Below are 24,281 nucleotides of genomic sequence, written 5' to 3'. Positions count from 1 at the left end.
ATTTATCTTGCTAAAGGAACCTGCCTCTGATTCTCCTGTGGCTTTTCCTCACCTTTACTGCTCATGAAGGGCAATGACTAGGAAAAGGGAAAGAAATTCAACCTCTGCCTGTTCACATGAACATCCTACAAACACGTCACAACCACTTTGACATCAGAAAACTGGCCAAACACTTTAACAATGGGAATTTAAGAATTAAGGATGAGGCTTTATCTTCCAAATTGTACTTTAGAGAAGCGGGCAAAAGCATGAGTGACTGAACTACAGCAAAGGCATTCCCAACAAGAGTAATATTTTTTGACCCTACAATGTGAGAATCTCCAGTATCTTCTGTCACAAGCTCAGTTCACCCTCAGGTTTAGACTTTTGTTTCGTTTTTTTTCAACAGCTGAAAATCATTGTCTGTAGGAGACTACTGCCCAAGAACCTCACTTCTGTGCTCCATCAGAAAGCCCAGAGTGCTCTGAGAGGTGTGAGCATGGCTGGAGGACATGGCTCCTAGTGTGTTCCCAGGAAGCCCCTCCTGACAGGACCTCATAAGCTGTAAACTTGCCACTTCTGATAGGCCCCTTGCAGAAAACTGAAATGTGGCCTCCCCTTCTTGGGGTTAAATCTCCACATTTAGACATAGCCAAACTCTAACCCTCTTCCTTCCCTTCCCTCAACAGAGATAGAAAACAGTAGTCTTACCAGTTTAAAGGTGTGCATTTGAATTAACATAAAATCATGCAAACTTTTGTATGCCACTTCTAACTGATTAGTATTAAAACCAGACTTAAATAGGCCTGTCTCTGAAGAGAGTGAAGTGTAGCGTCAACACTACAGTGTATTTTCCTGGTTTAACTAAGAGGGTTCAAAGTGATGCAAGTTTGCTTTGTAGAAGAAAATCTGAATTACCAACACAACTGTAGCCTGAAGAAAGGGTGCAATAAGGAGCATGTTTTCATTAAAAGGCGAGTTTCTTAAAGAAGTGTTTAACGTCCTGCTGACCCCAATGGAGGCTGAGGGTACTCTGAACCCACTTACCACATCTGTCTAGCCATGGCATGTAGATGCTGCACTACCGGAATGAGTAGGATGAAATCTAAATGACTGAGCTTTCCTATGGCTTGGTCGGTCCTGGCTTCTGAGTGGATCAGAACAAGCCCTGACTGCAATTTCTGCTCCTGTAACTTTGCAGTAAGAATGGAGGTGGCTGTAAAGCAAGACACTTCACAGAAAATCTGCAACCACCTATCCAAGTTATTGCCATTCAGCTATTGCTTGAGTGTCATTAGTTAAATTGGCAGGGAAGGCACACTTTCATGCTGAAATTAATTGTTAATGCCATGTTAAGATGACTCTCAAGGTTATAATGAAAACTTCTATGAATATGAACTCTATGAGCTCGACTCTCATCCATACTTGAGTCTCTTTATAGTAGTCTGGCTTTCCACAAGGGGCTTGAAATAGATGTGGCATATACTGCAAATGTAAAACTGTACATGACTGCAAGGGCCAGTGATTAAACAAGGCCAGTGACATTATCATTGTCATAGCCAAATGGGAGCGACAGGCCAAGCCTACACCAAGATTCCCAGGTTCTTTCAAGGCTCCAACCTGTCTGTATGGGCTGCTGTCCTATGGGAAGGAGGGTCAGCTGCCCAGAAAGCAGGCACTGAACCCCCACCACTTACAACTTAGCATGTGAAAGGGAACCACTGTTCCGGTTTTCTGTAGTTTGCCAGGCTGTAGCTTGTAACTGTTCAGCTGCTGAGACTGGCAGTGGGTCTTGTCACAGCTACCCCCAGACAAGGTCTGTGCTTCACAAAAGCCCACCAGTCAGTACCATGCTGTCAAACCCTACTGGGATCGTGCCTCATGACAGTGGTGAAGATAGCCTTGGCAATCTCAGGCACGTATACAGGTAGGCTCCTATGGTATTAGCAATGATAGGTGCTGTCTTAAAAAAACAGAATACCTCTAAGAATGCATACGACAAAAGCTAAGTCTCTACAGCTTGGTTTGTCAGTGCTTGTCCTCTGCAAAGGAAGATACAGCAATCATTTTCAGTTTAGATAAGAATTCACCACAGTGAAGCTCGTGATGCAACTTTGGAAGGGGGGATAGTAAAGCATCAAACAGCAATGCACTTCACTGGATGGATAGTAAGCTTGAGGGCTGGTGCATACAGGGAACCTGACTGGTGTAGGCTCTTTCCAATATCAAGTGCCACAGCAGGTCTGTGTGGACGTGCCTGTTCACATAAGTGACTTTCTTGTAGAAGAAGGTTTCTACTTACAAAGCAGTATTGTCATTCTGGAATAAAGTCACTTACCAACCACCAAATGACTATATGAGGGAATTAGGTTCAAGCCTTTACTAGTAACACCCATTGTGCTCACTGCCTTACACATGTAGACAATTCATAACCAAAAAGAAAAAAAAGACCAGGCTGATTTGGGTTCAAGAATCTGAGTTATTGTCCTACTAGCAGATGGGCACAGTTGGGCAGGTTCTGCTTTTGCCTGGAGGATGTGACTGCAACATCGACACAGAAGTGGCTGTATCACAGAAACATTACGACTAGCTTTAAATGCTGCAACAGACAAAAGCAGCAGCAGATAGCTTGGTGTAAGTTATATACCCAGCCTTTCAAGTTTATGGATAGCTAGGGTTGCTGTCATGATGAGACATGTAGTGAAGAAAAAACCCAGGGAAATACCAGACTGACCAGTAGTGCAGGGTATTGGTTGTTCCAATTTTAAATTGGATAATACATTTTTTTAACAAATTGGAACCTGTAAATGTAAGGCATTATAGCATAACAAAAGGTGTTACTAGTCACTAGAATCTGGAAGTAAATTTAACCTACAGTTTTGAGTGGGGGATTGGTCAGATGGTGTCTACTGATACACTGTACAGCATGACTTTATTTATATGCAGTACAGCTCTCTCTTTCCAACACCTCTCACCAACAACTCTTGAAAACACCTTTCACCTTTGTGTACCCTTCCTTTCTTTATATTTACCATGTCTGTTTGGACAGTAAACTCTTTGGGGCAGGGACTGTAGTACAATAGAGCCTATAGATACTACTGTAATGCAAACACTATAAATGGAACAGGAAGCTGCATCCCTTCTGTGAGGGCTAACGGTATCAGCTGCTGCAAAACTTTTAACTCCTAAGTTGTGCTTAGTTGTTGTTTTTTACCCCCTTTACTATACACGCATAACTGTTCTTTGCCTCCTTTGCCACCCTCCCTCTCTACCACCCAGCATATGCCATTGCATAGTAACTGTGCCTGTACAGCTATTTTGTACAGAAAGGAAAATTAATGTGCTGTAACTGCATTTGCACAAGGATTTTGCTGGTATATCAGTTAAAAGCATTTGCACAAAGAATTTTTCTGGTATATCAGTTAAAAAAAAAAAAGATCATCCCACAACTTGACACAGTCATAAATGTCACATCAACACATCTGGAGCAAATGCGGGCAGTGGGGCTCTGGTCCTAGCAGATAAGTTTAGGAGACACTGATGACCAAGGTGCCCTGTTTTGAAGTGCAGTGACTTGCGATGTTTAAGCTCTAAATGTCTAGTGTTATGAATCTAATAGCTTGATCAGCTGATTTTGTTTTTCTTATCCTCCTTTAAAAGAAGCTTTCCAGCTCAACTCCAAAGTAAAAATATAAGTATCTGTTGATTAGCAGTTTTTTTAAGCACTATGTTTGTGAAAGATTCACTCAACTAACTCCTCCTGTCTTTTCCCCTCCCACGCAAGTTTATAAGAAATGATTAAGTTTTTCAAACAAAGGGGGAGGAGAATCCCTGATCCTGTTTCCCCTTCAAGCTCTCTCCCCACACAAAACAACCAAACTGCTATCCTTAGAGAGCTTTGGGGTGGAAGACCTCCCCATGCTCAGAGCTAGCACTTAGCCTACGCCCATCATAACCGCTGTTTTGTATATTTTAGTAGAACGTGAGTCATTCATAGCTGATGCGCTCTTAACAGGGGACTGCATTTTCACTTTTGGCGGTCAGACTGTTTTTATTGAGAAGTCACTTATATATGTCTTGCCACAAATCTGTGGGGTTCATGCTACGCCCCTGTACTCTCTGGATGCGTAGCACACCAAGGGGCTGAGGCAAGTCAGAAGCAAAGCTGGAGGTAGATCTCTGTCATGACTTTGGCAGAGTAAGAATCTTGCCTGTCCTCATTCCAACAGCAATCAATAGTTTTATGGGCCAAACCAATACGAGGTAGGCAATGTGCCTCTGAATGGTTTAAACATTACCTGGCTTTTCCTCAGACTCCTGAAGGGGAAGAAACAAATCTGGCAGCTCATAAAGTCAAATACAGCCTAGTTGCTAAGGTAACCCAGCTGATAAGAAAGCATACTAATAGACAACAACAGGCACAAGACTCACCTGCCTTTAGATTGCCCCCCCTCTCCCCCCCGCCAATGCAGAGCAGAATCAAAAGCAATAGGCAGGGTGGGGCTCTGTGGAGAAATGGCAATGCTCATCCTTCTAAGCTGCTTGTACGAATTGGATAGGTCTGCCTCAGACACGCACAGAGTGAACCTGGAGCCTAATGGGTTTTATTGCGTCCCAAGTGCAACAGGACAGGGAGCCCTTGAGGGGGAGTCCAGCTGCACCTACCACTGCTCTCCCGCACCTTGCCTTTCACACCTGTGCAGTCGTTTGGTTAATATCTGTACTGGGCAGTGCTCGAGTAAAGGGGTAGTTATATCTGTATCCCAAAGTTTCAGGGCCAGTGGTTGCTGTGGATTAGTGAACAAGCCTTTCAGTCCCAGAGAGCTAGTATAGAAAAAGACACTGGGAGCTGGAAATTTCAGGAACCTGCTCAGCAATGTACTTCCCCTCACAAGAAACATCCAGAATCGTATTAGTGAGTTTTAAGTGACTGAATCAAAAGTGAGGTAAATACCAGCATGTCATTAGATTAATTGGAATGTTTCTAAGCCAACCTCTATGTGATAAAACTTAGGACAAAACCAACCCTGTTCTAGTCAGATAATCCCATAACTGCCTCTTGCAGGGATTCCTCTGTCTTCCTTTAGGCAACTGACAGCTTTCTGGTGAGATCTAATATGTCAGTTCCCATTCTCCTGCATGCTAACAAGCTGAAGTGGACATGGATATCTGAAAAAAAAGGACATTTTTGACACCTAAATAAAGTTTTCTGGTGAAAACCTGCCCTGATTGAAGTCAATGGCAGAGCTCCCAAGGAAAGCCATGGGGGCAGAACTTCAGGATGGCTGCAAGGAGGGTTTCTGGTGGCTGTGGTTCCTCCAGGGCCGCAGTGCATGCCTCAGCTATGATGTGCTACAAACACCTGCCAACGCAATAACCCCTGCTTCTCCTTGTACCTTGGGGAAGTACCTTTTATGAGATATCAAAGTCCTAAAATGTTTGATAACAAAACCCTCCCACTCAGAGGTGTATGGGGAGTGGAATTTCCATTCTGCAGAAGAGCTAACTTCAGGTGCCTCTCTTGATTGAAACTACAACTGTGTTTAAAAAACAGAAAAAAAAAGGAAAAAAAAAAGAATCCTCCCCCCCGGTGAAATCCTTGGAGACTATTTGGGGGGAACCGAGATGGACTATTTAAAAAACTCAGAGCTAAAAGTAAGCCAGATAGACTTCTTGCTTGCTAGAGTCCAAGTTAAGGAGCTGGCTACCATCAAACACTGTTGCTGCTTTGAATTAGCAGTTCCAGTGGGGAAAATTGTCTATTACACTGCTCTGCTAAACTCCCCTTCTGAGGTATTTTTAATATTTTAAGTGCTGTTATAGCTAGATGACTACTGATGCCTAAGTTAGTTAGCTTAACCCTTGCCTGGTATATTCACACGGGATGCAAATCTGCCTTTGGATCATCCCAACACAATGACCTCTATTTCTGACAAAGTTACGGAAAAGACTCGTGCATATTGTGTTGAGAAGATAGCTAAACATGATTTTTAAAATCAACTCCAGCCATTGATGAATAATATATGGGACCTTAATGAATAACATAAAGATACTTTATGCCTCTTGCTTTGCTATAAAAGTGTAAAATGGCCTTAGAGGAAAAGAGAATAAGACATTCAACTTGAAATTCTTTGCTGTAAAAGGGAAAGTGCTTTACCAGTAAAATTAATATTTTGAGAAATGGTATTACATAAAAAGGTAGGAAAGATTAGTCAGCTGGTGAGTAGAGGTCATTATTTTGTCTGACAGGAAGTCCAGAGCTCTATTGATCAGCCTCCTCAAAACAGAGTATTTGTGGACAGCAGCAAGTGAAAACATTGTTTTCTTTCTCAGCACCAAGTAATTGCATGCTGTATTTAAAAACACTCTATCTACAAGTAAACAGGTTTATGAGGCTGTGAGATATCTTAAGTCCAGGAAGAATTCCTTTTACATTTTAAAATATCTGAGCTGGGAATAGAACATGTTTTGGAGCTCAGCCCCATGTTTTAGTCAGCAGCCCACGGGGCTTCCCTGGTAGCTGCTCCTCATTGCTATCTCCTCTGAAAATCACCTGCATGCAAATAGTTAAGCCAGTAGAAAGTCAAGGTTCTCTTTTCACCAGTGTAAACAGGTAAGTAGTTAGCTCTGGCACTGACTATTGGTAAATCTTTTCATTACCCAACCCATCAGTCTTCCTCATCCATAAAATGGAAATAATGCCAGTGATTTTTAAAAAGCTCTGTTTAACAATACATCTGTATTGATGTATATTTGCAGTTTAAGAGCCAAGTGTTATAATTTTCATGGTCTCTCTCAAATCAAAGTGGCGAGCCATGGTTGGTCAAAAACCTCCATGTTAACTATAGCAGTGTCAGTGAAGATAAGGACACTCAGGTGGAAAATAGATTTATGCTGGCATAAAAAATAATGCTCTTAAAATTAAATCACTTAATGGCAAGAGCTCTAACTTGAAGGCTGTGACATGGGGGGGAAACAGGTAGAAAGGGGTGTACTTTCCTTCTAGGAGGCCTAAGTATGCTGCCATTGAATTCAATCGCACCGATGAAGTTGACTTCAGGTATGAAACATGGGCTGTCTACATCTTTGGTAGTAATCTGGGTTCTGTCACATTTAAATTGGCTGTGAGCCCTTTATAAGGTCCAGCTACAGTTCAGGAGCCATTCCAACCCAACCAGAATAGCACTAGCTTGTGCCTGTACAGAAAGTGAGGCTTGTTGACGTTTACAATTAAAGGACATGGGGCACTGACGGAAGTACACTGGCAAATTTATCAGTAGAAATCTAAGATGCTAGCAACTGCCAGCTATGTAATCCCCTGACCCTTGGCCATAAAGCACTGCCCTCATCTGAACTGAATGCTTGAGTACACCTCAGGTCTTTTTGGCATGAAATACTTCACCAGCTCTTTAAGACATGCCACCCATGCTGGTGGGTCTAAGCAAAGCCATGAGACTGCGAGTGAAAGCAGCTAAGCATGAAAATATAGCCTGTGTATAACACTTTAAACAGCTACACATATTTGCCAAGCAACTGTGTTAGGCCCAAATATCCATAGGCTTGGGCTCTGTTGCCCTGCAAACAACATAGGGATGGAAAGGACGTGGGAGTACTAGTTACAGGGCTGGTGTCACTGGACCCAGTGCACAACGTGCAGAAACCAAAGATTCCCAATTATGTAAGAAAACTCCTGGGTTTAAATTAAAAAACTACACCACCCACTCCCCATATTCTTTCTTATATTCTTTTCAGTCTATGCTTCATTCTTGGAGTATGCTTCCTTCTGAAAAATAAAAATTAACAACCCCCCTGATCGTCCAATAGTACCTTATAGAAAGGAAATCTCCAGTGATGCAACCAGTAGGAGAGAGACAAATGTCAGCCAGGCAAAAATGTCAAAAGATTAATTTCTGTAACCCATCTCTCTATTATGTGAAAGGATCATGGCCCTTGTTGTGCTTGATGTTTGACTAGATGGTGAGATATGTACCTTTTGAATTTAAAGTGGTAAGTCTTAAGAAAACAGAAAATCTTCCTCATTAAAGCTGAGGTGACATCAGATCTGTAACAAATTTAAGGCATGTAAGGACGAAAAAGAACAAGGTGTTTTAAAATGTACCTCTGTGGACATGTGTAATACCCCACAGGAGCTGAGTATCACGTTAGCTTGCTGCTGATATAAATGCATGGAATGTTTTTGGGTGTGGTGTGTATTTACATGTCTCAAAAGAAATTGGTTACTGGGGCATTCAGCATATTTCTGAAGTGGTTGGATTCCCCTTCCCCCTCTCCCTATCTATTTACAGTTCCCTTTCAAGTACAAAAAACATTTTCTGTAACCTCAGCTTCCTGATTCAGCTGTTGTGATGTCAGTTATTTACGATAACAAAAGTGAGACAATGCCTGTGGTTTGTGTGGGACAAAGGCAATCTTGTTTCTGTAAAAAGGGACAATCCTAGTGTGAGAAGCACAGGAAAGCCTACGAAGTAGGACTCTGAGGTGATACTTCATTAGTCCCGCCATCTCCATAACAGCGGGCTTGACACTGCATTACCTCAAAGGCAACTGACAGAGGGTTTTTTCCTTTCCATAGGACTGGACACTAATGTGAATGCAACTCTTGGAAAATTACCTCTTTGCAGGACAAGGCTTTGGAGATAGGTATCTTGGGAAACAAATGGATTGCTAGTGGATAGAGAGGCAGTGAGTGTCACGCTGCAAATGTTTCAATACCAATAACGCATTCTGTGGTCACAAGCAAGTCACTCTGCACCTTTGCCTACCTGCCATGAAACTGGTTTAATCATATTTAACTGTGTAAACCACAGATGCGGTGAAACCTGCAGAATGCCAGTAAACTCCTGAGGTCACAGAGTAGCAAAAGGAAATGAGAAGCTCTTATACACAGCATGGTTAGTTATGAATGAAGAGCGTCAACTTTGGTGTAGCCTAGAGAATGTCACTTACCTGCTATTCTTCCAATTGGCATTGCATGGTCCTCAGGAGGGGATACAGACACCATGATGTGGTTCATATAAGCTAATTCTTCTCGGTGGGACAGGTTGATTGGCTTTACCTCCCTGTGCAGCCCATCCTCAGACAACCTTGGTGGTTTGAAATCGGAGTGCCTGGGGTTCAGTATCAAAGGATGCATGATAGGGCTGGGCATCAGCTGGATGACCCTGGTGTTCTCCTGGCGAGGGCTGGAGGGCTTCTGGAGCACCTCAGAAGGAGGTGGGCAGTGGTTGTTTTCTATTGGGGACACTGAGAGAGGATAGGGCTCCTGGTGGTTGTTCTCTTGCTGATGCCTTGTCCCCGGCACCCTGTCGGCTGGGGAGAGGCGACGGATAGTGTTGTCCATAGGGGACTTCAGTGGCCGCTGATCAGGATCTGGTGATGGACGGTGGTTGTTGGTGATGGGTGATCTAGAACGGTGCAACAGTTCAATGGTTGGGGGGTTGTGGTGGACTGTTTCTGTGGATGGTCTTGAAGGTCTCTGGACAAAGTTATCTGTGGAGAAAAAAACCAAAAAATACAGATTGTCTATATTGTGATCAAGGTGTAGGATCTAACTGTCAAACTGCTAGTTGGGCTTACTGGGTACTGCTGTCAGCTTGGAAATGTTTTTATTTGTGTGACCTATAGATGCCCAGAAAAACATCATATAAATGCAGATAGTTATTACTACACAGAATAAAATCAGTACCGTGAAAACAGTCTCATGTAACGGTAGTTCCTGGGGAAACGTGTTAAGAGAAATCCCATTTTGAGAAGCTGACTGGAACACACGTGAAGAAAGTAAGATCTGATTCAGCTGTACCGTGCTTCTGTGCAAATGCTTTGAAACTTATCTTCTGCCATCCATGTCTCTACATGTGGTTCCTGTTATTGTACCTCTACTGTAAGGTAGAGGACAGAGATAAAAAGGGAAAATGTCTCCAGGAAAATATTGGGTAGTAAGTTTTAGATGGTAGAGGCTTGGATCAAGGTAGAGAATATCTTAGTCTGAAATACGGACTGGGTTTTCTAAAAAAAAAAAAAAAAAACCACTGGTAGGAAGCTCCTTGTGAAACACTAGCTAAATTTTATCCCCTGCCTTGATTTTAAGAGCATGTAACATCTTCAAAAGAATATTTTTACCTTCTTTTATTTGGTGTGTGCTCTCTACTGATGGGTTGTCCCATATAAGCAGTTACATTTCTTTAGCAGGAGGACTTCTAACATCACTTTTGCATGAGCATACTTCCCCAGCTGTGATCCTTAACAGTAGGGGGGAGACCAATCATGGCTCTAGGTCAATGTCTTTACGTATAAACAATCCTCTCGCAAAATGAAATGCTTGACATAAACAGTGCAAACTTTCAGCTTAGCTAAGGCCATCAATTTTGACTTAGGAGATTACTGACAAAGAGGAAAATACCACCAGAGCACAGTGACTAACAGGTTTTTATCTGAAAAACAAAGATCAAATTTCAGTGCTGTTTGTTGAAAGCCTTCGATGATAGGAGAGGGAAACTGCTGGGTTCCTGTCAACAACTGAAACAAGTAGCTGCCTATTTGTGGCTGCTTGTTTGTTCACTCCATTTGCTCTGATCCTCTTTAATGATTCTCTTGCTCTCTTGTCAAGGCAGCAATACTTGTTGAAGACCCTGTTGAGGTGAAGACTCAGGGGCTCCCGTTGCCTTGGAACCCAGACAGGCATCAGGAGCGGGATCAGCACTTACCCAGGGAAAGGCCTGAACAGGAAAAGCTCTAGTCCTGAGAAAATGTAGTGCCAGGCAGTGACATAGCATCAAGCCTTTTGCCTACTCAATGGGCTGTTCATCTATACAAGGATGCTGAAGTCTACAGGAAAACCTGAAATTTTAGGCAGAAACTACATGGCTCCAGAACACTTGTTTCACACACTTGTGGTCCCAGACAAAAAAAATGCATTTGTAGAGCTATTTAAGGTACTCACAATGAAACAGCTGGAGGACATGAAACTCCAGAGCTATATATTGTTCTTGTTTAAATCCAAACAGGTTTAAATACTATGTGGCCAGCTAATGTGGGGTAGCCCAAATGATGCGAAGATCAAAGGAATTAATTTACAACTGTACCTACCTCTGTGGCTGTCTTTTCTTAAAGTCTCCTTTCTTTGCCACAACAGAAAGAAAACCAATCCCCCAATTTTACTCAGCGTCCTATCTTCTACAGATCATCCACGCCCCTCGCTGTACCCTCAAAAGCACTGTGCTCATTCTTGGCCTGTAAATATAGACCAGAATATTGTATTGTTTGCCCTACTTATTTAAAGTGCCTTGGCTGTGGGGAGCAGCTATCTTGAAAGCAGAAAGGAATACCTTGCTGTGCTTTCCACCAAGCTCTCTGCAAACATTAGTTGGCTCTGACAAGCTCCAAACAGAAGCAGACCTATCTGTCTGCTCCCAGACCATGGTGATCCTGAACCAGGACAGGGTAGAGAGAAGGTAGGGATCAAGGAACTCTTTTAAAAAGCACCAAGAGGAAAAACCACGAATGGATACACACTAGTGTTCACTTTCCTCCAAGATCTTTCTCTTTAAATACTTAACTAAAGAATCCCCTCATGGCTGAAGTTGCTGTTTACCATAAAACAATTCAAACTCAGCTCCAAGAAGTTCCACTGCCACGAATGACCCTGAACAGAATAAAATCCTCATCACATTCATTCCTTGGCACATCTGATGACTGTAAGTTGAGCACATATGGTATATCATTTCCTGCAGGAATAGATTCACTCATTAGTCTGGCTCTTCATTCTGAGTGACCAACACACTTTTCTTGAAGGCAAAGCTGTGAAACGAAATTCAGCTCCCAGGAAAATTGCTGACCTATCTGATCCATACAGGCATGGGTGGGGCTGCACTCACTCTGGGAGTGAGCAATTGCTGGCATGACAATCCCAAAGACCGGCACTCTTTGCTTACCCATAAAAGAAGTGCAGGGAATGACAGTGTAAGCTTCCTGTATGGCATCCCATCAAATGACTCAGTGCTGAGTCAGAAGGACCACTAGAGATGTAGGTAATTCACTTTCCATTGCTCATCCCTCTACAGGGACAGAGACCAACGCCCACAGGACAGATTCCAAGCCAGTGCCAATGCATCTTGGAGATATCCTGAACCACTGTCAACTGATTTCAAACAGTCAAACCCACTTTGCTTAAGCTAGTAAAAAGCCACTAGATGTAAATGTTGGTCTCATCTGATTCTGGATTAACTGACTTAAAATGAAAGCATTTAGAAGCAGGATCAAAAGTATATGATCTATTAGAAAATGGGCAAAAGAGCCAGTAGAAGAAAATGGAAAAAGATCACTGGGTAAGAAGCGATTCTAAAAAAGATCCATCACTTATGAAGTTTAACCACTTGAAGTTGTGCCGAAGTTACACTTGACCTCTCTGTTACAGTTTGTGAGTTAGGCAGGGTTACGTTCTGCTTCTCACATTCATTCCCCTTTTTTTCTAAGTTGCATCCTGCTGAGGGAAAATGGTAAAGTTAATTGTGCTAGTTTCTCCCAAGTGACGTTGTGAAACAGGAAGAAGAAAGAAGGAATGTCAAAATACATAAATAAATAAGTTCACCTGCCTATAAATTCTTGTCATAGAGATTTTCTGATTGCTTTTGCTTGTTTTGAAGTTCTTCTCACAGCAAGAACTCAAACTTGAGTTCTCTCAAAACAAGAACTAATTTTTGTCATTACAAAGAAAAGTTTTAAGTAATAGCACAGAGTTCTCTAAGCAAATACAGTGGTACTATTAGCAGCCAGAATACTGTGAGGCAGAAATCAAAGTTGTTTCTTAATCATCCTGTCCTCTGACAGAAGTTGGACTAGATTGCAAAGGACTTACGTTTTAAGTGACGCACATGAAAGGCCAACTCAACATCCCTGTGAAATCCTCTCTAGAGTGAAAGTTGCTCCATATCTTTAATGTAGGGGTGTCTGAGAGGGCAGCTAGTATTTATGTTTGAAATTTAGAAAGGGAACACTTGTGGGTGAATGCCAAGCTTCAGGAAAAAAATGGAGATTTTTATAATGGTCTCTGGAAAGTGTCTATCTTAATATACTAGGTAACTGTCTCTTGCACAACTCTGCCAATTCAACCTCATCCTGACCTGTAGCACCCTCTTCTAATCTGAAATATTTACACAGCTGTGTGGGAACACTTTGGAGTGTCCTTATCCCACCTGCTGCTGTGCTGTTCTTGGCTTAGTCTTAGAGTTTTGCTGGTGCCATTTGATTCTGGCTTGCTCAGGCTGGCCATGGGCAACTTGTACAGGTCTGACACTACCCCTGAATCTTCTCTTGCAATCCCACGCTAAATCTTGAAATAATTTGTGCATGTTTTCTCCAGTTAGCAGAGACTAGGGCGATATCCTAACTCACTTCTGTTCTCTTCTCCTCTTTACTTAAAAAAGGAATAACACTACTTTTTCCTAGATTTTTTTTTTTAATTGAAAAAGTGAATTCTGCCTGATGCTTTTGTGGAAAGGACCTTTTAAAAGGCTTAGGCTTTATATTTTCCTGTTATTGGAGAAAACCAAGAAGTTTTTTAGTGTATATATTTTTAAAGAAAATAAAACCTCAATTTTCCATTGAAGGAAGCACACTTACATTTTGATCTGTACTAACAATGAGTAGAAGAAGCCCAAATCTGCAATTCTACAAACATATCTATTCTTTCTTCACCACCTCTGCCAGGCATGGTATGTGTGGACAGTACTAGAAAGCTAACCAATAACCTAAGCAAGTAATTCTGATAGTAAAAATGAGAGAAAACCTGGAGAAAAAACCTTCTCTCAACGTGAATTGTTCAATCAGATCAAAAGCTGAGCAACAAGATGGGCTCAGTGCTAGGAACTTTGGCATGAGGCGGTGACAGATTGCCAGTTGAAGTGATTTTGAGTTAGATGTTCCTCTCTAAGGCTGCCTTCTCCCTTGCTCTGCAAACAACTGCATCTAGTTGCATCTCCAGGATACTAAAAGTCCATGAAGCATCTTTGTCTACCTAATTGGGAGTGAGGAAAAATGAATCAATGGGGTCAATAAAACTGTCTGGTATTTTTTTAATCTGCATCTGGCATAGCTTTTAAGCAGGCTTTGGAAACAGGACAAAATAATAGAAGATAAATGGAGAATGGACAGTTGACTCCCTAGACCAGTTGATTATTCTAAAGCTATGGAGACAAAGGGAGGAGAATAGCTTTATTTAAAGAACTTTGGAGCAAGAAAATGACATAATTCCTTACAGCCTTACCCTACTCACCTCTATAATGGCAACTACCATAAGAATGAGACAGAGTTACCTTCATCATGATTCTGGTGTAATATGACCTCTGGCTGAGCATGGATAGAGTTCCCAGGGTGGAAGAAAGGTGTGAAGAGCATACGAGCCTTCCTTTGCTTCAGGATATGCTGAAGGAGTTCATACAAAACATCACCTGAAAGACAAACAGCAGGAAAAAGGAAATGAGAACGTACATACTGCTGAGAAGACTCATTTAGCCATCTGATGCATGAATTCATGGCTCCTGGGTGCTATTTTCAGACCCAAAAATGCTTGCAGTAAAATCCTGCATTTCACTGTTTTGCAAGGTTCTTCCCTGAAAGGAAAAACGAAAAAGAAAAGCTGCACATCACACCTCTGTGTGTGACTGTGGAAAAATGGAAGAATGACAGGACATGGCTTTTATTACCCCAATACAGAGGTTTTTTCAGGCTACATGACTGCCCATCCAAGAGCTCCAAACCTTTACAAGCAATAGTTAGTTCAGTGTCCCACCTTCTCTCATCACAGTCTCAGTTTTTTAGAAAGACACCTTAGGACACAGAATTCTTAAATGTAGAACCCATGATTTATGCAGTGAGCTGCTGAGAGCAAAGATGGTGGTCTTCTTTAATTACTGAACAATTTAGGCTTTATGGGGGGAGGAGACAGAAGATGCTGTAAAGCCTCTCCATACAACACTAGTGGCTCAAGGCCAGAGGCAGTGTGCTACTCAGATACTCCATTCGAGGAAATCCACAGGAGGAAGAACTCTCACTTTGAGAATTTACTTTGGGATGGACTCAAAGACTTGAAAAGAATTGAGAGATTTAACTATCCTGAACACCCTTGCTGTGGTGACAACTCCTGGAGACACTCAAGTGCTATACGTGCCTTAGGAACTTCTGTATGTCACTCTTGGCATCATGGGTTGGACTTCCTGCAAAGCCCAAATGGGATCCCAAAGCTAGTTATTTCTAGCTGCTAGAATCTGTATGGAGCTTACTGCAACAGGCAATATTAGACCATGGATATGATGCAGACTAAGGAACAAAATGCAGCGGACTTGGTGCTCCGTATGGGCTAATATAGTCTGTTAGCTGCCATTGTACTACTCTTCCAGAGAAATGTCTGCAGAGAATTGCATTGCACCAAACTGACATGTTCTTGCATTAATTGATCCAGATACTTGTTTCTTTTTGGGGTGCAGGCAGGCTGTTCCTCGCCTCCCTCCCTCCGTTCCCCCCCATTCCTTGGCACTAGAATTGTTATCTTTCCTCAGTGGAACATATCACCACAATATCTAGGAGACCAATGGACTAACTGCTTATTTTGTGTCTTTTTATGTATTACATCTTGTACTGATGCCCTTCCTCCAACAACATCTACATGAAACACCTAAGTACTTATACATTTTGTCTGATGTGACTGGTTGCACATTTCAAAGTGAAAATGTACAACACAGGGTAGGAAGTCTCTCGACTTTTAATTCTGCTTGCTCTCTTCTGTTTGTCACTGCTCATATTACAGAGGAACAGGTTGCAGCAATAACATATTATCTGAAAAGGAACTTAGTGAAGTTTCACTTAGGAAACCTTGGATTTTCTGGGAGAGTTTTCTCAAGTGTGGCGGTTTTTTTTTTAGTAGTTGTTTCTATGAGATTATAAACTATGCGCCATTTGTCCCTTGTCTCTATAAACTGCCAATGCTCTATTTGTGGGCAAGTTTAGTGTCTTAGCGTGAAATGGTTAAAGCCATCCTGCTTTCCATAGTTCAGCTTCCTTTATTTTTAGCATCTTGGCTGCTTTTACTGTCTCAGCAGTGACTTTAGGGCATTTTTAAAAGGTGATTGCAATACCTGAAAATCTAATTAAAAACAAAGCCTCGAGAACCCAGTTACCTTTTCCATGTTTAGTACACGAAAGGCTAAAAAGTGATTTTACCACATAATTTGCATCTTTGAATGCAATAGTGGCATAATCATAACTACTGCTGTAACACTCCAAGCAATAAGGTAGCAAATTTGTACCTCTTTTGATTTGGCCTGACAGACTAGCGAAAACGTCCATAAAGCTGGCTGTCTTTTTTTTACCTAACAAAACAGTTATGCTACTGCACCATCCAGATGCAGTAATGCTAGTTAAGAAGGTGAAAAGCGTTTTTCACTCTCTCCCTCCTCTGCTGCTTCCCTTCCCTGGCCAGCCCTAAATAGGAGAATAGCTGGGGGGCTGTGAGCTCACTTTATTGGTAGGACTGCTGGGGGGAGTGGAGGTGGTTCTCCTGGTTTAGCCATGAGGGGAAAGGATACAGCTTTTACGTACCTACACTCTTGAAAAACTTAATGCCTCTATGGCAAACATTATTTCATAGTTCTTAAATTTCATGTATAGTTAATTTCTGGGAAATGTTGAGGTAATGTCCCTTTACCTACAGTCATTTAAATTTTTAGGGACTGACTCAGATATGCTTTAAAAGGTTTATTATCAGTGGGGAATACCTGGAGAGAAGGAGAAGAGAAAAAGCAAGGGAGGAGGCCTTTAGTTTTGTTATTTCATTCCGAATTTAGGTAAATAAGAGCTTAACCTTCTGCATAAAGCGAGGATTTGCAAGCCAGAGGCTTGGTCTCTGGGAATGCTCTATCTCCAGCCTACAAACATTTTAATCCTACTCACTTCAAGTGCCCTCACAGCACACAAGGGGAAGAGCAGGAGCATAACCTGTAGGCAGCAAGGCATCGGGATGATAAGGGAGTTGCAGACAAGATACACAAAGGTGTCCCTTACAGTCCTTGCCCACATCCCCACTTTCAATACTCCTTTTGCCTTAAGCAGGGCTAATTTTTTAATGAAATGATTCAAAGTGATGTACCAGAATTTAAAAAAAGACATTTCTAGGCATCAGTTTTCACTGCTGTATTACACTGGCAATAGACATTAATATTTGGCATCTCCTTCCATACAAAATTAGTCCTGGATTTGAAGCACATGCTTAAAAAAGTTCGTATACACTAAACATAAGCCACAGTTTGTGCGGCAGATTCTGCAGGAGGATGGTTGTGGGGGCGCAGTCAAGGGAGTCACCAAGCAGCTTGATGCAGAATTAGTGCCACGGCTTGTTTACCAGCTGGATCCAAGCAGCACCAGCTGTACTTCTGCACCTAGTGAGCCCTGCACTGGAAGACTCCTCCTCACAGCAATTCTGTCACCACTTGGTCCAAACTCTTTGATCACCTATGCTGATCGAATTACGAGCCTTTATATTTAACAGGAGTACCTTGTATGGTCACAAAAGAAAAGCTCACAGCTCTTATTTAGAACCAATAACTCATATTTAGTTAAACATCCCTGACAAAGGAGGGCAGAGGCTTACTCTGACTGTAAAACTGGAGCAGACAGACCGCAGGGGATATAAATACAGGCAGGTAACATACACATTTCTAAATCTTCTTTGTGAATAAATGAAGACATAATTTGAGCAATAGGCAGACTGATTCACACACCTGTCTGTGCTGCGCCTTGGGCTGGACTCCAGCACGTGACAGAATATGGTAAAGTGAAGCAAAACCCACAGGGGCTGTTAAACAGAGGAAAGGTCCCCCAGGGAGGAGTTTTGCAGTCACTTTTAGCGGCACATCAGCCAAGCCAACTGTGAGGCAGAATGCTAATATGGGCTTCTTGAGAGGCTGGAGCACTTGATTAACTTGCTGCTGTAGTTGGGTCTATGAAAAGATAAGTCTTTACAGGGAAGAGCTGGAAGTCACAAAGTGCTGCCAGAGAAGCTTGCTTTCTGGGAGTTCTGCAGTGAGTTTTAACTAGAAACAGGCTGGATGTCTGAGTTTGGATTTGCATTCAAATTTGCCTACAACTCAGGTGTATGAGAATTTAATTCCCTCCTTGTCCTTTTTGTCCTTGCCTCATAGAAGTGCCTCTTTCCTCCCTCTCCTCCCCTTGCCCACTCCACCCCAACAAACGTGACTGTTTCCTCCTCTGACCCCCTCCAGATTTTGTTGCAGCTTCCTCTCTCTTTTAAATCACAGCTTTTGTATGTAATCCTCACCTGAATGAGGAGACCTGTATCGAAAGTCCTCTTTGGTCAGGAGCAGCAGAGCCTTGCCGTTCATCTCAAAAGTGTTGCTCTCGATTGGCCTCAAGGAAAACTCCTTCTCCGCCCACCTGAGCCACTGTGCCACATCATCCCTGCTCCAGTAAACGGGCTGCAAACCTGTGGCAGGAAAAGACCATGATTATGTTACCAAATTGAGACAAGGCATGAGAATATAGGCAAACATCAGTGAATCCCCCTTTCTCCCCACACCATAATGTGCAAAGTCTCAGGGGAAGGTGTAGGAGAGGAATGTCACGTTGACGTAGAATTACTCTAAGCACTGGACTGTGAAATACTTCATTAATTCAGGCACCTTGGTTTATCTGTGACATGTTGAGAAACAAGAACTGCCTCAGCATCCTGAAAAAAGCTTCTAGGACATTATTTCATTCCACGTTTCCACTGTGAAATGGGATTTTCCTCCAGCTGCTCCTTCTGAGGCAGGAGGCAAAGTTCTTGGCCCCATCTAACCTTGGTGTGTATCCTTTCATAGAAGAGAGGTGTGTTCTCTCTTCATGCCGCTTGTAAAGTCATTAATCAAGAATAATGAAAAGTAGTCAGATGCAAGAGAGCTATGGCCATACTTCCCTCTAGGTGGCTGGGGTCTGTAAAGAAGGGCTGCTTCACACAGCCTCTGTAACAGTGGGTCTGTAAGTGGTTATCAGTGCGGGTATGGTTGAGAAAGGTGTATTCAGACTAGCCCACCCCTCCTGCAGATGCCCTTACACTAGCAGATGCTATTCCCACACTGGAGAGGAAAATAAGTGCTGAGGCTATGGCACCTTTAGCACTGCTCTAGCTTGTGTTTCCTGTATAGCAACAAAATACTACCAATGTAACTCTGTCCATATAAGGGTGGTATGCTATTTTATAGTAAAATAGCAGGTATGTTCAGTTTGGGCACAGATTTTCCAGGGCTCCAAGGAGAATCTGGCACTCGCTTTCTCCCAGCCAGCTCGTACAGCACATACAGCCTAGACTACTGTGTTTACTCACAGGGGCCCAACCAAGTTACCATGAAAGTCAAAGATCTTTTGCCTGCTACCTTTATTGCGCCCAGGCAGAGAGGCTTGGGAGATGTGACAATTCAATGTCTATTTTACAGACAAATTTAAAATAGCTTCCTTCCCCTGGAGAGAAGGCAGCACAGTGAAGAGCTGTTTATACCCAGGTAGAGAGATTATCTCCAATCCACTGGGAGATAAAAGCTTTCTTTCCTTTTCCCCCTTGTGAGATGACTCATTGTTTGACTTGCTACAATGTGTTGCGTAGAAATGAAAGCTTCACACTGTGCATAGGAACATAAAATTTGCCGTATCTGATCAGATCTCTGGTACACAGCCTCTGGCAGGAGCTAATACCTTATGCTTCAGAGGAAGACGAACCTCCCTTCCTCATATTGCACCTGGTTGATTGTATGCTGCACATGGGAAGAAATTTCCTTCCTGGCACACCATTCTCTGAGATCTGATTACCCTCCTCCTACCAAGCACTAAAAGAAACCTGGGAGAGTTGTACCGCTCTGTTTTGTTTTGGTTTTTACTTCTTTAACAGATAGGCAACCCTTTTTTCTGTTTTAGCAAGAGGTCACATGCAGTGAATTGCATTCTGCTGCTATGCCAGATTCCCAGACAGCGGCTTTGGAAAGTCCCAGAGCCACAGCTGCATACAGAACTGAATCTCAGTCAGAAAAGGAATTGAGATCGAGCCTAAGAAAGGGTCAGAGCTGACCTAAGGAAGGGACATCTGCATGGCAGCAACAAGCATTTCCATTGGCTTTCAACTGCCCCTGTAGCACTGTATTATGTACCACACAGAAACAAGAAGTAGCTTTTATTTATTTATGAAGTACTTAAATTCTCTTCCCCCTATTGAATTAGGGTCTGATTACTGGGGTCAGAGTTTTCCGTAGGGCCTTTCTTTTTGAAGAGACTAGGGTAAAGGGTAGATCTGCTCAGAGACATGCAAACCACCATCTAAAATGCCAGACTGAGGTTCATCTTTTGCTGAATATGGGCTTATTCCTGCAGAAAACACACTCCAGACCCCAGGCTGCTGCTGGGCAGCATGCACATTGACTGCAGCTAAAAGAGAAAGAATTCAGATATGATGCAGCCAGACCACAACTTATGAAAGGGTTTAAAAGACCATCTGTGGAGCGCTTGAAATGCTGAAGCATGGTTTCTTTTGCCTCTCCCTTTGCCACGCCATGCAAGTAGTAAGTTGCCCAAAGGAGCACTATCATGTGGAAATCTAACTGGACTTCTGATGTGCACTTCACAAGATGAGGCACGAAACAAAAAAAAAAACATCATTGGGAAAATCAGGCCGACACAGGCAGAGCTATATCATAACTTCACATGATGTGCATGCTCCCCTATAGCTAACAACATAATAAATAAATCACTCCCTGTACAAGCATAGATCATCATTTCCCATGTCCTGGTGACAGTGTATTTTTGCATCCCATTCACCTAATACAAAAGTACCATGTCTAAAGAGAGGTTTAAATTGATTGGTGCTAGACCCAAAACAGCCAAATAAGGTACACAGACTGGGACAAGTCACGTCTGCTGTGCTGGCAACTCTGAAACAGACCCAGTGCTTCACACTGCAAATCAGGTCTCTGCTGGGTTTTAGCAGCATCTCCAAAGCTTGTGAGAAAAGCCCTGAAGTAGTATGATCTAGGACCACTTGGCTTCTAGTTACTGAGAATCAGCAAGCAGCCTTTCTAATTCAGTTTGGCTATTGCTAAAATGAGTGGGTGGACGCGCCACATCTCTCCACCCATGGGGCAATATCATAATTAAATCCTTACATTGGGTTTGGAAGATACGAAGTGCCATAAAATAAGTTAACTGCTTTTCCCTAGATGGATTGCCTCTTCTCTCATTTCCCTCCCTCCCTGCCCTGCTGCTTTCCTGGGAAGTTAGTTTCTCAAAAAAACCCGCTTTAGTTGCCTGCCTCCACTGCATGCCCATTTGCTTTGTGAGGCTGAACCAGTTCAGTCACAGGAGCCTTTTCTGGGGGTGCAGACCGGTGTTGCCAAAAGTCCTTCAGAAACTGCCATTCAAAAAATAATTCTTTCATGTGCAGTACAGAATTTACTAAATTTGTATCCCACCTTCTTTGCCCTTTCTTAAAAAGAAGCAGTTGGTTTTGTGAAAACAAGGGCATGAGAGTGTTGGCTTTGCAGCTGAAGGGATTTTACAGCACAACATACATAGCTATCAGGAGGTCCTGAAAATGCTTTCCTATACCCTCCATGAAAGAAAAACTAATCCCGCTTATACAATTTTTCTTTTTTGGATGCTGTTTCTTATTTTCCCCTCTCCATCTTCTCTTTTATTGTTGTGTCCACGGTGGAGGAAAATGGGCTCTTTTTATCTCTCCAGTTCTATTCTCTGTGAAAGCTAACAGCATTGTCTTCAACTAACAAAGATATTTACCAAGCAGAATAAAGTGAGGAAAATCAGTGCTGTGTTACAAAATGAAGACAGAGTTTTGCCTGCTGAACCGACTGTTGAAATCAGTGGGAAGGCTTTGCTGCTTTCAGTAGGTGTGGATCAGGCACAGGGGATGCTGCCTTTCTCCCAGTCTGCCCTCTCGGTGGCCAGCGTCGCCACGGACTTCAGAGGGTGAATTTTGACCTGGGAGTCGGACCTGGCTCTGCTCCCATCCCTGCCATTGCTCTGCTGGCTGAAATCTGGCAAGCATTCCCAACCTTGGTCTCTCTGTCTGTGTAATGTAAAAATAAACAACAACAAAAACTTCTTGAACTCAATAGCTGAAAGCAGGTTAGACAAAGCCATGTAAACCATCAGACTCCGGCTCTGTGAGAACCAGTGTATTCTCTAGTCTGTCTTCTGTCAGCTTCCAAACACCACCTCCAGCAGAGTAAAATACAATAATTTATAGACATGTTTATAATCTGACAGCTTCAAATGCATTAAACAGGGAGCAAAATTCGTGCTCACCTGTCTAATGCTGCAGGCTCGTGCACTGGTGCCTTAATAGATTATCTACTTCTGTTGCTTACTCCTCACCTGACGTCCTGTTTCTAACACCTGTTACACTAGCTACCTTATAAATGGTGAGAGTGATCAATTCTCATGCTCCAGGGCACAAGCTGATAACCATCTGGACTGCAGAAGAAATCCACTCCTGTTCCTTTCTATTCTTGCACAGCAAAAACAAGTACAATGAAAAGAGACCGACGGGGTAATTTACACCTTCAAGCAGCCAGTAAAATTGTTTACGTATGTTCAGGCACTTACACACCTACACACATGTGCGCACACACGCAGCAGAATGCATTGGTCTGTTGAAGAGGAGTTTAAGCTGATGGTCTCTAAAGAGTTTGCTCCTTTTTTGACAGTGAGCCCCTCAGGAAATTTAAGCACGGTCAGGCTTTGAGGTTGGAAAAAGAGTGCTCTGCTCACCTAGTATATAACCTTCTGCACATAAAACTACACAGCCAGCAATATTTGCATCTGACCACAAACTTCTGGTAGGGTTACAACTTTGTTTTTTGAAAAGATTGTAGCCAACCTTGAATCTTGCAAAGCACTCATGTTCAGTATCTCCTTCTTTGCTTTGGAAGACAGGGTATGCATTTTACAGTATGAGTTGCTATGTATGGTGTATGTAACAGCTACATCTAAAACGTGAAGTATAATGTACCGTAGGCTGTTTTCACCTTGACTCATTTTGGAACAATCTGGAGACACAAATCCAATGCAAAGTGTAATGTGCAGTACCACTGAGAGCTGCTGTTCCATTTTAGTTTCAATATGAGGATGCAGCCACATGACAGCATGCATGACGAAAACAGCATTCACAGTAAGTTTCGTCTAACTTTTTGTTCCACTTCAGCTGGGCACTCCATCCTTACGCCTGGCTGCCTGGCAGGCAGGATGACGAGGCGAGAAGGGGGTAAAGACAGACTTCTCATTTATCCCTGCTTTCTGCAGGCAGACAGAATTGTTCTCACTCCCACGCCGAAAACTACTTAGTGCAGTCGGGCAAACAGCAAAGGGGCCAGCTCATGCAAATCAGCAACTGGTTTCCAAACACCCAGGGACAGATGCATCATCACTGGCAGCATGAGGCAGGCCAGTTCTGACTATAGGACAGTACTTGAGCCTTTAGTGGGAAAATGATGCTGTAGAAGCTCAGAAGACTTCTGAGTGACTGCTATCAACTAGCTCTTTAAGAACTGAAGCTCTCTTTTTTGTTATTAATTAACAAAATTCTTCCATGTTACCCATAAAGCATAATATGTGGTTCTGCATATGATGGTGTATATCAAGCAGGAGAGGAGCATGAGGAGGTGTTTTTCTCTTGATTTCTTTGTAAAGGCAACATGGTCTGGAGGAAAAACACGGGATTAGATTAAAATCCTTCTTCCAGGCTCTGCCAGAGCAACTTTTTAAAATTCACCTCCTTCTGTCTCACTTCTTTGTTTGGAAAGCTAGACTACCAAAATGCAAAAAGGTGTCATGGGGCTTGGCCAGTTAACATCTGAAATGCTTCAAAAGTGCAAAATGCTTCGCAGCTGCTTCAAATGACTACGGTTCAATACTCCCGCAGTGCTGTCTCTGCTGCTCTCTGGTTCCCTGTTCAGAGGTATTGATTGTTGATGCAGACCAAGGGCCCTGTTCTGATACCGTGCTCCAACCTGACAGCACAAACTGCGACGTGCTGCTCCCCGAGAAGGGCTGCAGTGCTGAGCTCAACAGCAGTGTGCCCATCACGCTGAAGGGGTTTCCAATTAAAGCCAAAGCTGGGTGCTGAGATGCTCCTGAGACAGGAATTTTATGCTATCTCTGCTAGAGCTGTTGCACCGATCTCTTACCGAAAGTGCCTTCCCCATAGCTACTAGCGCTGGCAGGCTCCCACCCACAGG

General features: G+C 42.8%; 1 protein-coding gene across 4 annotated transcripts in view; it reads right to left on the bottom strand.

Moving 5' to 3' along the window:
• ETV6 (ETS variant transcription factor 6) overlaps positions 1 to 24,281 on the bottom strand; it is a 144,579-nt gene that overhangs the window by 20,923 nt on the left and 99,375 nt on the right. For all 4 annotated transcript variants that reach the window (XM_075507841.1, XM_075507824.1, XM_075507834.1 and 1 more), the window contains 3 exons: positions 18,326 to 18,490; positions 14,310 to 14,444; positions 8,947 to 9,489 (listed from right to left, as the gene is read on the bottom strand). In XM_075507841.1, coding sequence (XP_075363956.1) covers positions 8,947 to 9,489; positions 14,310 to 14,444; positions 18,326 to 18,389 — 742 coding nt within the window. In that variant the 5' untranslated portion in view covers positions 18,390 to 18,490. The remainder of the gene's footprint in view (positions 1 to 8,946; positions 9,490 to 14,309; positions 14,445 to 18,325; positions 18,491 to 24,281) is intronic.

This window comes from Mycteria americana, chromosome 1 (assembly GCF_035582795.1).
Source record: "Mycteria americana isolate JAX WOST 10 ecotype Jacksonville Zoo and Gardens chromosome 1, USCA_MyAme_1.0, whole genome shotgun sequence".
In the NCBI taxonomy this organism is placed as follows: Eukaryota; Metazoa; Chordata; class Aves; order Ciconiiformes; family Ciconiidae; genus Mycteria; species Mycteria americana.
The sequence above is the reverse complement of the archived record's forward strand: the minus strand, read 5'-3'. Positions and strand labels throughout refer to the sequence as shown.